Here is a 12,361-nt window from a genome sequence, read left to right as displayed (position 1 = left end):
GAGCCTGCTTGCTGAAGTGACACAGAACTTTTAAAGGAAACGGTGATAAGATAATGGAGAAGATGTTCGGGGCAGTGCAGAATTTGTTTGGATGGGCTGTGCGTGTGCAGCTGACCTACCTGTTTTGTTGATGAGGGCTGATTGGATAAAAGTTGGTTTTAATCTGTAAACCTGCTCACTGCCCCCCCCCCCCAGATGGTGTTTGTGTCTCTGGGCGCTCCGCGGAGGGAGAGGAAGGGAGAGGGGGTGCAGCTGCCCGCCTCCTGCCTGCCTCCCCCCCAGAAGGAGCACATCCCCATGCTGCTGCTCCTGCAGGAGCCCCACCTCACCACGCTGTTCGATCTCCTGGAGATGCTGGCCTGCTTCAAACCCCCCAGCCCCAACGCCGAGAGGGGCCCCGAAAGCACAGAGGTGGGTGAGAAACACAGACAGAGAGACTGAGAGGAAAGTAGTTGAAAACGGGAAAGGGTCGGGGAGGGAAAAAAGGGATGGAGAGAACGAGAGAGGGGAAGCCGGGCCATGTTTTCATCCAGTTAGCAAACAAACTCAAACCGCGCTTTTAAGTCGAGATTCAAAATGAATCTTAAAGTTATTAAACAGTCCTTTGTGTGAGGGCGTTGTCAACAAAAGAGGGTTAAGAAAGGCTGACAAGGGCGTCCGGGTGGCGTAGCGGTGTATTCCGTTGCCTATCAACACGGGGATTGCCAGTTCGAAGCCGGATATGAGTATGTGTCCTCGTCACTGCACTAGCGCCTCCTCTGGTCCGTTGGGGCGCCATGGGGAGGGGGGACTGGGGGGAATAGTGTGATCCTCCCACGCGCTATGTCCCCCTGGCTGTCAGGTGAAAAGAAGCGGCTGGCGACTCCACATGTATCGGAGGAGGCATGTGGTCGTCTGCGGGGTGCCCCCCCCCACCCCACCCCAGGGGATTTGAACTGGCGATCCCCATGTTGGTAAGCAACGGAATAGACCGCTATGCTACCCAGACGCCCCCGAAATAGTTTCTTTCTGTGTTCAGAATAGTTGGGCACTGCTATGGAAAAGCACCATAAGGAGATTTGATGAATATGAATGTCATTATTTATCCTGCCATATAAAAGTTGGATGTCTTCTGTCTGGATGTTGTACCTGAGTGCGAGGCGCAGTACCAGAACCAGTTCAGTACCAGAACCGGTTCTCGGCACCCGTCCAACCTTACTGAAAGCTTGTGCTTCGTGTATGACAGAACTATGAAAATACATCTGTGTGACAGCTGTAGTTGAAGAGTTTGTCTCCATTTTCTCTCTGTCATTTGTGTGTGTGTGTGTGTGTGTGTGTGTGTGTGTGTGTTGCATCATCCAGAGTGTGCGGTGTGAGGAGCTGCACCTCCATGCGGAGAACCTGTCTCGTCGGGTCTGGGAGCTGCTGATGCTCCTGCCTACATGTCCCAACATGCTGCTGGCCTTCCAGAACATCTCTGAGGACATGGTCGGTTACTCCTGTTGGTTTTACCAGACTCGTTGTTTTGTCAGTCTAACAAGGTAGTGAGACAGCAAGGGAAGTAGAGGGATATGGAAATAACATAGTATTTCCATTCACAAAGAAAGTTTAGATTGTTGATCATTAGTCGGTAAATTCACACATACAAGGAATTTGACGTGGCAGGTCGATCACTGTGTAAAGGTTCCAGGGCTGTCAGTTGGCCAGAAATGACCTTCAATTATTCCTTCTAAAAAAACACACAGGTTCGAACCCATTCAAATATATTTTTGCACATTATGTCCATAAGAGGGCAAACTGATACAACGAGAGACATAACTACCTGTATAGGTGTATTTATTTCAATGTAAACATGTCTTTTAAAAGATCTACACACCTACACATTACAAAATAAACAAAATGATGTCATACCGTAAAACTTAATTTAAAGACCATAGACCTCTCTCTCTCACTCCCCCCCCCCCCCCGGCTCTAATTTGTGATATTGGGCTATACAAATAAAATTGACTTTACTCTCTCTCTCTCTCTCTCTCTCTCTCTCTCTCTCTCTCTCTCTCTCTCTCTCTCTCTCTCTCCCTCGTTCCTTGCTCCCCCCCTCCGTCTGTCTGTCTCTCTCTACCCCCTCCTCTCTCTCTCTCTCTCTCTCTCTCTCTCTCTCTCTGTCTCCGTCTGTCTATCTCTGTCTCTCTCCCTCTCCCCCTTGTCTCCCCATCGCGCTCTCACCCCCCCTCTCCAATTCAATTCAATTCATATCTCGAATTCAAATTCAAATTTGCTTTTATTAGCATGACAAATATACATTTGTGTTGCAAAGCATTTTCAGATAAAGGACAATAAGAGTGCACGAATACAGAACATATATACATCAACACATGCAATAAAACAATAATCTCACTCTAGCAACAACCACAGAGGGAGCGAGAGAGAGAGAGAATTCAATTCTCTCTCTCTCTCTGTGGTTGGTGCGAGAGTGAGATATGAGAGCGTGCCGTCTCTCGGAGTGAGATGAATGATTGGTAATTGATGTGTTATTTTTGAGATGTGGCCTCAGGACACTAATGGTGGAATGATACGCTAACATAGCTTGCATACGACTTGATCTCCAGGTTCCACAATTTTTCTGTTTTTTGACCAAAATCCGAAGTATTTCCAAACGGGGCTTTTTAGATTGTTCAGAGTGAAAATCCCTCTCTCTGCGGCCGAGTTGAGTTGTGCACTCTCCGCCATCTTTACCCCACAGTCGTTGTTGAATTATTCGCTCATTTCAGCTGGACCTAAATTTCATTTTCATTTTATAATTCGGTTATATATTTGAATTTGCAATATTCATTGACAGCCCTAAAAGGTTCACAGGTTCTCCATCCCTTCCTCATTCCAGTTTGACATGTCAGATTACTTGTTCACAGTCGCATGACACATGCAGTTGTCCTGAGGGGCATGGACGACATCTTTCACAAAGGAACAATACTAAAGTGTTTGTGTGTGTTTGTGTAGAATGGGGAGGGTCTGTGTTGGAAGGACCTGTTGAGGATTAAGAGCCCACACAAACTGCTGTACGCCCTGGAGATTATCGAGGCCCTGGGCAAGCCTAACCGACGCATACACAGAGAGTCCACGGTAAAGATACAAACACACACACACACACACACACACATTATCATACACATACACACATATTATTGTACACACACAGTCGTACGCATAAACTCACACACATACGTACACCCAGAAAACCCACCTGCATACTGACAGTCACCTATATACTACATGCATGTATAAAAAGACACATTTATTATCACAGATTGATGTACACACATTTCCATACATATGTAGAAATACTCACATTTACACAGTGACACGTACTCCTCACTCCACACACGCATATTTGCTCACACAAGCTTTCATGTTATCACATACACATTTACCTCCATATCTATGTCACACTCAAACTTACTCATACACACTATGAATAAACACACACATTTCGTAAGAAAAATAATCTCCCTACCCCAACCCATCTTGCGTGCATTTGTTCATGTCTGTGTACAGGGGAGCTACAGTGACCTGTACCCAGATTCTGATGATTCCAGTGAGGACCAGATAGAGAACAGCAAGAACACCTGGAGCTGCAAGGTACAAACCATCACTGACTGATTCCTATTTAACCAGTGTATTCATGTAGGTGGCTGTCTTTATCATAGTACTAGCAGAGGTACTCGGCGTTGCCCGGGGAAGATGTTCTCACCAAAACAACCAACACGATCTGATCTTTACGACATAACCGATGATTAAGTATAGGATAATTTATGATATGATACATGTGATAAACAAATGTCGAATAAATGCATGTTATTAACGAAAATTATCAAATGTCATAATTTTCAATCCATTCATCAAGCTTCTCTGCCAATGTGTGCATTAATCGCACAGTGCTCAAGCACCTCAGGGTAAACCACGGTGCGTGCCTCCAGGCTAGCATTGACAATGTTAGGTGTAGTGCCTCCCTTGACCACTGGAAGGATTTGCCGGAAGTCTGAAAGCATCGTTGGAATGCCTCTTTCACAAATAAATCAAATTTTTTACTTGGCTTTTGAAATATTTTTTCGAACTGTGCAATCCTTGGAAAGTGCTGATTGTAAAGATACCTTTCTTTTTGTTCTACAATGAGTTTTTCTGGAGTTTTAAGCGAACATACAAACATACTCTCTTGCTTTATATATAGAGATATACAACCGCCTCGTTCCCACTAACACAGTCAGGGTCCCATTAATCCAGTTCATTCAGTGAGCTAGTTCCTTCTTAAACAGTATACCTAATCAACAGGTTCCTGCTAAGCCGCATTAGCTAACAAACTGGTCCCCATAATTAATATAGCCAACAAATTTGTTGGTGTTTTCCCAGAATGTCCAGCTGACTAACCTAGTAAATCCAATAAACTGGTTCTCAGTTACCCAGGGCATCAAACTAACTAGTCTCCATTAACCCAGCATATCAAGTCCCCCATCTAAGAACTAACTCAATGAGAAACTTAACTGGTTTGACTTTTTAGTTGATGTACATATCAACTCTCTCTCGCTCTCTTTTTAGTTTGTATCCTCTGGAGGTCTCCAGTTGCTCCTTGAGATCTTTAACTCAGCCATTTTGGAGCCCAAGGACCAGGAATCCTGGACAGTGGTAATGGATTTTCCTTTATTCTTGCACGCCGTTTCTGTGTGTCACTGAAAGTCCTGCTGTTTGAGTTAAAGCTACAATCCTAAACAGTGTTATTGATTTTGTATAACTTGCTGACCCCATCGGTGATACTGGTGATTAAATCTGGTTTAACCACCTCGGAGGCTGTTTACACCTGGCATTAACATGCGTCTTGGGTGATCCGATCACAAGTGTCAGCTCAAAGTACAGGTGTGAATGTACCCAATGTGTCTTGAGATCTGATTGCTCAGGCCACATTCAGAGGTGGCCTGAGACACATTTGTCCACATCGCATTTGAAGTGTAAATACACGTGCCCCAGGTCACATGTCAATGTCGACTAGGCAGTCACCAAAGCCTCCTCTGGGTTTAGTTTTTTTTTTTTTTTCACCTCGTCTGTACTGACACATATCAGACCCACAGTTGTGGAAGAGCCGCCGCCTGCTTGCATGTTCAAGTTCAACGTCAGGTTCAAGTTCATTTATCTGCCGCAGCGCAGAGCCCGACCCTCTCAAACCCGCTGGAATAATTGAATAATCTGAGCCTGAACTGACATGATCGGGTTGAGCCTGACAGGTTTCTGATTAAGAATGACAAAGTCTGGTGGTCAGACAGACATTTACATTTTCCCACATAACGAGTTTTAATAATGGGTTTTAACTTTTGCTGTGTGTTTTCAGCACAAAATTAAAGAAGGCGAACAGTCGGAGCCTGGCGCTGCTAATTCACTGAGTTAATTTGTCTCTATCTCATATAACATGCATTTGCTGCATCCTGTGGGTAACTAGTAGGGGTGGGAATCTCTTGGCACCTCACGATTCGATTCCAATTCAGACGGCTACGATGTGATTATAAAACAATCATTAGTTGACAAGGGCGTTCGGGTGGCGTAGCGGTCTATTCCGTTGCCTACCAACACGCGGTCATCGGTTCGAATCCCCGTGTTACCTCCGGCTTGATTGGGCGTCCCTACAGACACAATTGGCCCTGTCTGCGGGTGGCAAGCCGGGTGTGGGTATGTGTCCTAGTCGCTGCACTAGCGCCTCCTCTGGTTGGTCGGGGCGCCTGTTCAGGTGGGAGAGGGAACTTGGGGGAATAGCGCGATCCTCCCACGCGCTACGTCCCGCTGGTGAAACTTCTAACTGTCAGGTGAAAAGAAGCGGCTGGCGACTCCACATGTATCGGAGGAGGCATGTGGTAGTCTGCAGCCCTCCCCAGATCGGCAGAGAGGGGTGGGGCAGCGACCAGGATGGCACGGGAGAGTGGGGAAATTGGTCAAATACAATTCGGAGAAAAAGGGAAAAATCCAAAAAAAAAAAAAAAAGGTTGACAAGACGCACTGTTGTAAAAATTAAAAAAATGTTGGTGTTTTGATTAGTCTTCATCACATAATCAAATCACTTTATTAACACATTTACCTCACCACCTCAAGTGAGCCTTAACAACAGTTATGTGATATTTATCCCCGCCAGGCAGTAGCCTGGAGGGGATGTCGCATTTGGTGGTGGTGGTGGTGGTGGGGGGGGCGGTGCGGTGTGGGTGTGTCCCCACAGTTAATCTTGTATACTACTGGACCTGTCAGCCCAATAATTTTTGTGCGCCGTTATTACCTTATGATCCAGGAACTCTCAAGGTTGCAGTGATTCAAAGCCTTTTGAAAAACTTGTTTTATGCCGCAGTTGAACGCTAACTCCTCAGCTGGTTTTTCGCCTAGGTTTGAGCACCGAAGAAGGGGCGATATGCAGGCGTCTGTATTTTCCCTTCTCCCGGTAGGCGAAAAAGTGGTGGCTTGTCGCCAAGCCCGAGCACCAGAGAAGGGGAGATACACATGGCGGAGATCTGCACTCTTCTAGTTATCCTTGCCATTATGCATTTGAGCAATGCGAAACCAAACCTCTTCAACGCTGCAACTCCATCGACCTTGATTTGGACTTCTTAAACAGAGTTATAGCCTTAGATACCCAAATTTACAGTCCAAAGCATTGGGTTAAGTAGTAATTTCCAGCTGGTAATGGGTGACTCTTGTGTCCCTCTGCCTCTTTCCCCAGTGGTTGCTGGACTGTCTGGCCTGCCTCCTGAAGCTAATCTGTCAGTTTGCAGTGGAACCGGCAGATCTGGACTTGGCCTACCATGACATCTTCTCCTGGTCCTGCCTGACTGAGGGCCAGCGCAAACGGGCTTGGCCCAGTAAGTCCCGCAAGGCCACCAGCGACCATGGCAAGGGCCTGCACATCCCCCGTCTCACAGAAGTAAGCACGGAGAGGACTCGGTACAGATAGACGATTAGATGTATAGAGATAGATAACAGACCCTGAAAATATTCCTGAACCACATTCCATGTGGCCACAGAGCTTCTTCATGGACATTTTGAATTTTTGACTTAAAGAAGGCTGAATGGAAATGCAAAAATATCAGACAAACTCCTGAATGTCATTAAAAAAAATAACACCCCCATGAGGTAGACAATTAAAAAGTTGTGATAAAAAGCAAAAAAATAAGAATTCTTAGATTTCCCTCTTTATCTTGAATTTTTTTGATGACAGTGCTTTGCACAGTGATACTCTTTAAACTGTTTAAACCAGCTAATAGACACAAACCTATGTCACATTTTAATTTTTTTGACATTTTAAATAACACATATAAGTTAAAAATGACACTTGAAACACATGCAGACATTCAGATAACAAAGTTTGCGTCTGAGACAAAGTTGCCGTCATCAGAGCTCCATTTTGTTTATCTAATCACAATAATCAGTTTTCAAATGGTGATTCATTTTTCAATTTGTTTTGTAAGACTTTTTTATGTAAAGCAGATATTGATGTGCTTAAAAACACCAGTAATTCATCTCTGCCCTGTCTTGTCGGTTGTTTCCCAGGTCTTCCTGGGTCTGGTTCAGGACACCAACCTCATCCAGCGTTTGATCAATGTAGCTTACACCTACGACAACCTGGCACACAGGTAACAGACAAAAAAACCTTTTTAATATGTTGCCTTTCCCTCTACAACAGGGGTTCTCAAACTTTTTCACACCAAGGACCACTTGATCATAAAAAAAATTTCCGTGTACCACCTAACCAGCCGGCCAACACCCCCCCCCCCGCCCCAAAAAAACCCCCTTTTAAAACAGTCTATATTAGGCTTACAATAGCATATTATGTTCTATATTACAAATTATATCTGCAGAATATTACAATACAAAATATGTAATAAATAGGCTACTAGCAAAATTAGGCTAGGCTTCTACCATATACCTTGACCTTGATTTTTGTGAGATGTATGTGTAATTACTGTTTCATATTAATTTTGTTCAGAGCTATTGCCTTTGGTTGTGATGTGATGAATAAAACATGGGAATTTATTTGAAATACCACTGTCAGGATGAACTCAATGTGAATTCATCATTAAAAGAGTGAACTATTAATGTTAATTTAACAAAAATTCGTTTTAATAGGAATCAAATCTTTGTACTGGCTCTTGTGAAGCTATGAAATTACACATTTCAAATAAGCATAACAGCTTTACAGGTAGCAGCAGTCAACAACTAATGGGAGGAATGCTGTTGCCTTTGCTGTTGCATCACTGACTCAATGTCTGGCTCCACACTAGAGAGTTTCAGTCTCACACAGGGGGCTACATCGATCTTGTTCCTCTGCTTGGTTTTCAAACCAACCAGTGTGGAGAACCCAGCTTCACAGTTGTAGGTGGTTGAAAACGGCATTAACACTTGCAAAGCAGACTCAGCCAGCTCAGGATGTTCAGGTTGGACGAGAACCCAGAAGTCTGTCAAGCATTTTTTCTCTGAACGCCATTCTCAGTGTTCCATCTGATGCAATGTCCACAAGACGATCCACCTTCCGTGCTGATAGTTTGGAACTGACGCGCTCAATGTGAGGTTGGTCTCCAAATGGATTTCTGATCCATTGAAGGTCCACATCCAATTCTGGAAAGTATCTTCCCAATTGCGTGTGAATGCCTTGCAAATGTTCCTTGAAGGCTGCAAGTGTGTTGCTATCCAGAACCTCTTCAGCTTCGGGGACAAAATCGGCTAGAGTTGGGAAACAGTCAAACTCCTTGCGATCAAGACGCGCGCACCACAGATCCATCTTGATGCGAGTGGCTTTAACTTTGTCCTGCACTGTAAAAACCGTGACCGCTTTTCCTTGCAGTGCTAAATTCAGGTTATTAAGCGTGCTGAACACATCAGCAAGAAAGGCTAGTTTTGCGAGCCATTGAAAGTCATGCATTCTGCCATAAAGTTCATCAGTTTGATGCAAAAGCAGCTTGACTTCATCGCGCAGTTCAAAGAGGCGGGTGAGAACTTTACCACGCGATAGCCAGCCAACTTCTGTGTGGAAAAGAAGTCTTGTGTGCTCACTCCCCATTTCTTCACACAGAACTTTAAAAAGACGTGAGTTCAGTGCCTTGCTTTTAATTAAGTTGACAATTTTTACGGCCTCGTCCAAAACCTGTTTAAGACAGGGTGGCATTTTTTTTACTGCCAATTGCTCTCTGTGGATACAGCAGTGCGTCGATGCGGCAGAGGGAGCGACAGCGCGTACACGCGTCACCAGGCCCTTGTGTTTGGCTGTCATCGCCGTGGCACCGTCAGTGCACGCGCCAGCACACCTCTTCCAATCAAATGTTATTCTGCACAGTGAAGTTATTTAGGGACTCAAATGTCGCCTCTCCTGTGGTGTTGGTTGGTAGGGATTGACAGAAAAGAAAATCATCGTGAACAGCACCCGCATGTATGTACCGCACAAAGCAGAGGAGAATAGCCTCGTTACCGATGTCCGTGGACTCGTCCAGTTGGAGAGAGAAAAAACGACTCTGACGTAGACGTGTCACCAGCTGATCTTGGACATTTGCAGCCATGGATGTTATTCGCCGCTTGACTGTATCATTGGACAGAGGTACTTTGTAAAGTTCCTCACTCGCTTTCTCCCCTAGCATTATGTTGGCCATAACCTTTGCAGCTGGCTTAACCAAGGTCTCGCCGATTGAGTGAGGTTTGCCAGCTTTCGCAATGAGTAGGGAGACCTTGTATGAGGCATCGGTAGCTTTCGCGTTTTCCCCTGGCATAAAAAACTGTGTGGCTTCCTTTCTCGTGTGTCGCTCAAGCTCTTCACGTTTTCTCTCAAAACATTGCACAGGTTTCGAGGTGTATTCCTTGTGTTTTGACTCGAAGTGACGCTTGAGTTTGGCAGGTTTCATTGCTTCATTAGCTAATATGTCATAGCACACAACACAATGAGGTTTTGGATCCTCAGCATCTCCAGTCCAGAAAAATCCAAATTGAATGTAATCGCTACTGTATTTACGTTTCACTTTTGCAGTGGCTTTTTCAGAGTGTTGTGCTAGCTAGCTCCTGCTGCAAACTGTTAGCACTATGGGACTCGATGCTAACACTGACGCGCTCAATGTGAGAAGGAAGTCTGCACCTTGTTGCTTACATTGTTCGTCGTTTCTCCGGATTTTCTCTTCAGCCACCGATCCATGATGTTTGTATTTTGAACGGTTCACTTCACTCTTTGTTAGATTCTACTTAATTTTCACAATAGTCAGAAGGTCTTGGATATGAAAATCCTGTTATTGGAATGGAAGCTAACTAGGTAACCTAGGTAACACAGGCTAACTGAAGAGACATGACTCAAAACGCAGTTTTGCATTAGACAAATTGAACAAAATTCTTAGGCTTATTTAGGCTACATTTTGATTCACTTTTAATTTAGAAAACATTTAGAAATCAGCTGTACTCGTAACTTTGCATTGGAACGCAGATGAAGGTGATTTGAGAAACACGATTTTTTTGCAATCCTCCCGCGGACCAATTGGGGGCGCTCGCGGACCACTGGTGGTCTGCGGACCACACTTTGAGTATCACTGCTCTACAAAGTTACACTTGCAAACATGTTTAACGTCAGCCAAGTTTGAACATACCAGGTATTAGGGGTGTAAGAAAATATTGATACATTCGAGTATCGCGGTATTATCTTTTGTGATACTGTATCGATTCTGAAAACCACTATATCGATTTTTAATTGTTTACATGTGAAGGTTTGTGACAAACATTTTGTGTTGTGTGTAACCCCACGACCGCTAGATACCAGTGTTGTAATCTATCTTCAGCCATTTGACTCTTCCACTCCAACACAACAGTGTAAACTGAGACAGGAAGTAGCATAAGCACAAAGAAAACCGGCCTATGAAATCTCAATATCTCGCCTTTCTTACAGTATCGCGATATATTGAATTGTAACCCTTGTATCGTGATACGTATCGTATTGCCAGATTCTCGCCAGTACACAGCCCTACCAGGTATACAAGAACTTGAACGCAACATTTTAAATTAGAAGAACTTAGACTGTCTATCATTGTCTATGAAAAACGATCCATACAAGAACGGAAGCAAGCAAGCTTATTTATATAGCACATTTGGTACACAGGGCAGTTCAGTGTGCTTTACACAAATAAAAACAGAAAAGGAACAACCATATAACATAATTAAAAGAGCGTAAATAAAAACAAATAGGAACAATCATCTGTATATATAAAGCAAGAGAGTATGTTTATATGTTCGCTTAAAACTCCAGAAATACTCATTGTAGAACAAAAAGAAAGGTATCTTTACAATCAGCACTTTCCAAGGATTGTACAGTTCGAAAAATATTTCAAAAACCAAGTTAAAAAATTTGATTTATTTGTGAAAGAGGCATTCCAACGATGCTTTGTGGAGACTTCCGGCAAATCCTTCCAGTGGTCAAGGGAGGCACTACACCTAACATTGTAAATGCTAGCCTGAAGGCACGCAACGTGGTTTACCCCGAGGTGCTTGAGCACTGAGTGATTAATACACACATTGGCAAAGAAGCTTGATGAATGGATTGAAAATGATTACATTTGATAATTTTCATTAATAACATTCATTTATTCGACATTCGTTTATCACCTGTATCATATCATAAATTATCCTGTATTTCATCATCGGTTATGTCGTAAAGATCAGATCGTGTTGGTTGTTTTGGTGAGAACATTTTCCCCAGGCAACGCCGAGTACCCCTGCTAGTATATAATTTATGATTAAAAGTGTAAAGAAGTACATTTAATGTATTTTGAAATAGTAATTAAAAAGAATAATATAATTAAAAGAGAGGTATTATAAAGAGAAAATACAAAGTACAAAAAAAATAAATAAAGGAATAAAAACAGTCACTTCCCCGCCAGGAGTGACTAGAGATCTACCTCCAGAATTATTAAAGTGGAATGAGGTGCAAGTTTTAATGCTCAATCCTAGGCACAAGTAAAAAGTCAAGTCAAAAGAAATGTTTTTAACCTAGGTTTAAAAATTGCTATATTTGGGGCACTTCTAAGATGTTCTGGTAGTTTGTTCCAGTTGCATGCAGCATAACAACTAAATGCTGCTTCACCATGTGGACTCTAGGCTGAACTAACTGACCTGAGTCCATGGATCTTAGAGCCCTACCCGGTTTATACTCTTCAAGCATGTCAGTGATGTATTCTGGGCCTACACCATTCAGTGATTTGTAGACAAGGAGCAGCACTTTAAAATCCATTCTGTAACTAACTGGAAGCCTCTGTAAAGATTTCAGGACTGGAGTAATGGCTCTGTTCTCTTGGTCCTGTTCCAAACTCTAGCAGCAGCATTCTGATTAAGCTGCAGCTGTTTAATG

General features: G+C 43.5%; 1 protein-coding gene across 1 annotated transcript in view; it reads left to right on the top strand.

Moving 5' to 3' along the window:
- usp34 (ubiquitin specific peptidase 34) overlaps positions 1-12,361 on the top strand; it is a 163,447-nt gene that overhangs the window by 64,423 nt on the left and 86,663 nt on the right. The window contains exons 28-34 of the mRNA XM_056279821.1: positions 196-411; positions 1,342-1,467; positions 2,974-3,096; positions 3,529-3,612; positions 4,567-4,653; positions 6,719-6,919; positions 7,546-7,628. Coding sequence (XP_056135796.1) covers positions 196-411; positions 1,342-1,467; positions 2,974-3,096; positions 3,529-3,612; positions 4,567-4,653; positions 6,719-6,919; positions 7,546-7,628 — 920 coding nt within the window. The remainder of the gene's footprint in view (positions 1-195; positions 412-1,341; positions 1,468-2,973; positions 3,097-3,528; positions 3,613-4,566; positions 4,654-6,718; positions 6,920-7,545; positions 7,629-12,361) is intronic.

The sequence above is a fragment of the Lampris incognitus genome, chromosome 5 (genome assembly GCF_029633865.1).
Source record: "Lampris incognitus isolate fLamInc1 chromosome 5, fLamInc1.hap2, whole genome shotgun sequence".
NCBI lineage: Eukaryota > Metazoa > Chordata > Actinopteri > Lampriformes > Lampridae > Lampris > Lampris incognitus.
Note: the sequence above shows the minus strand (reverse complement) of the source record. Positions and strands in the feature narration are given on the sequence as shown.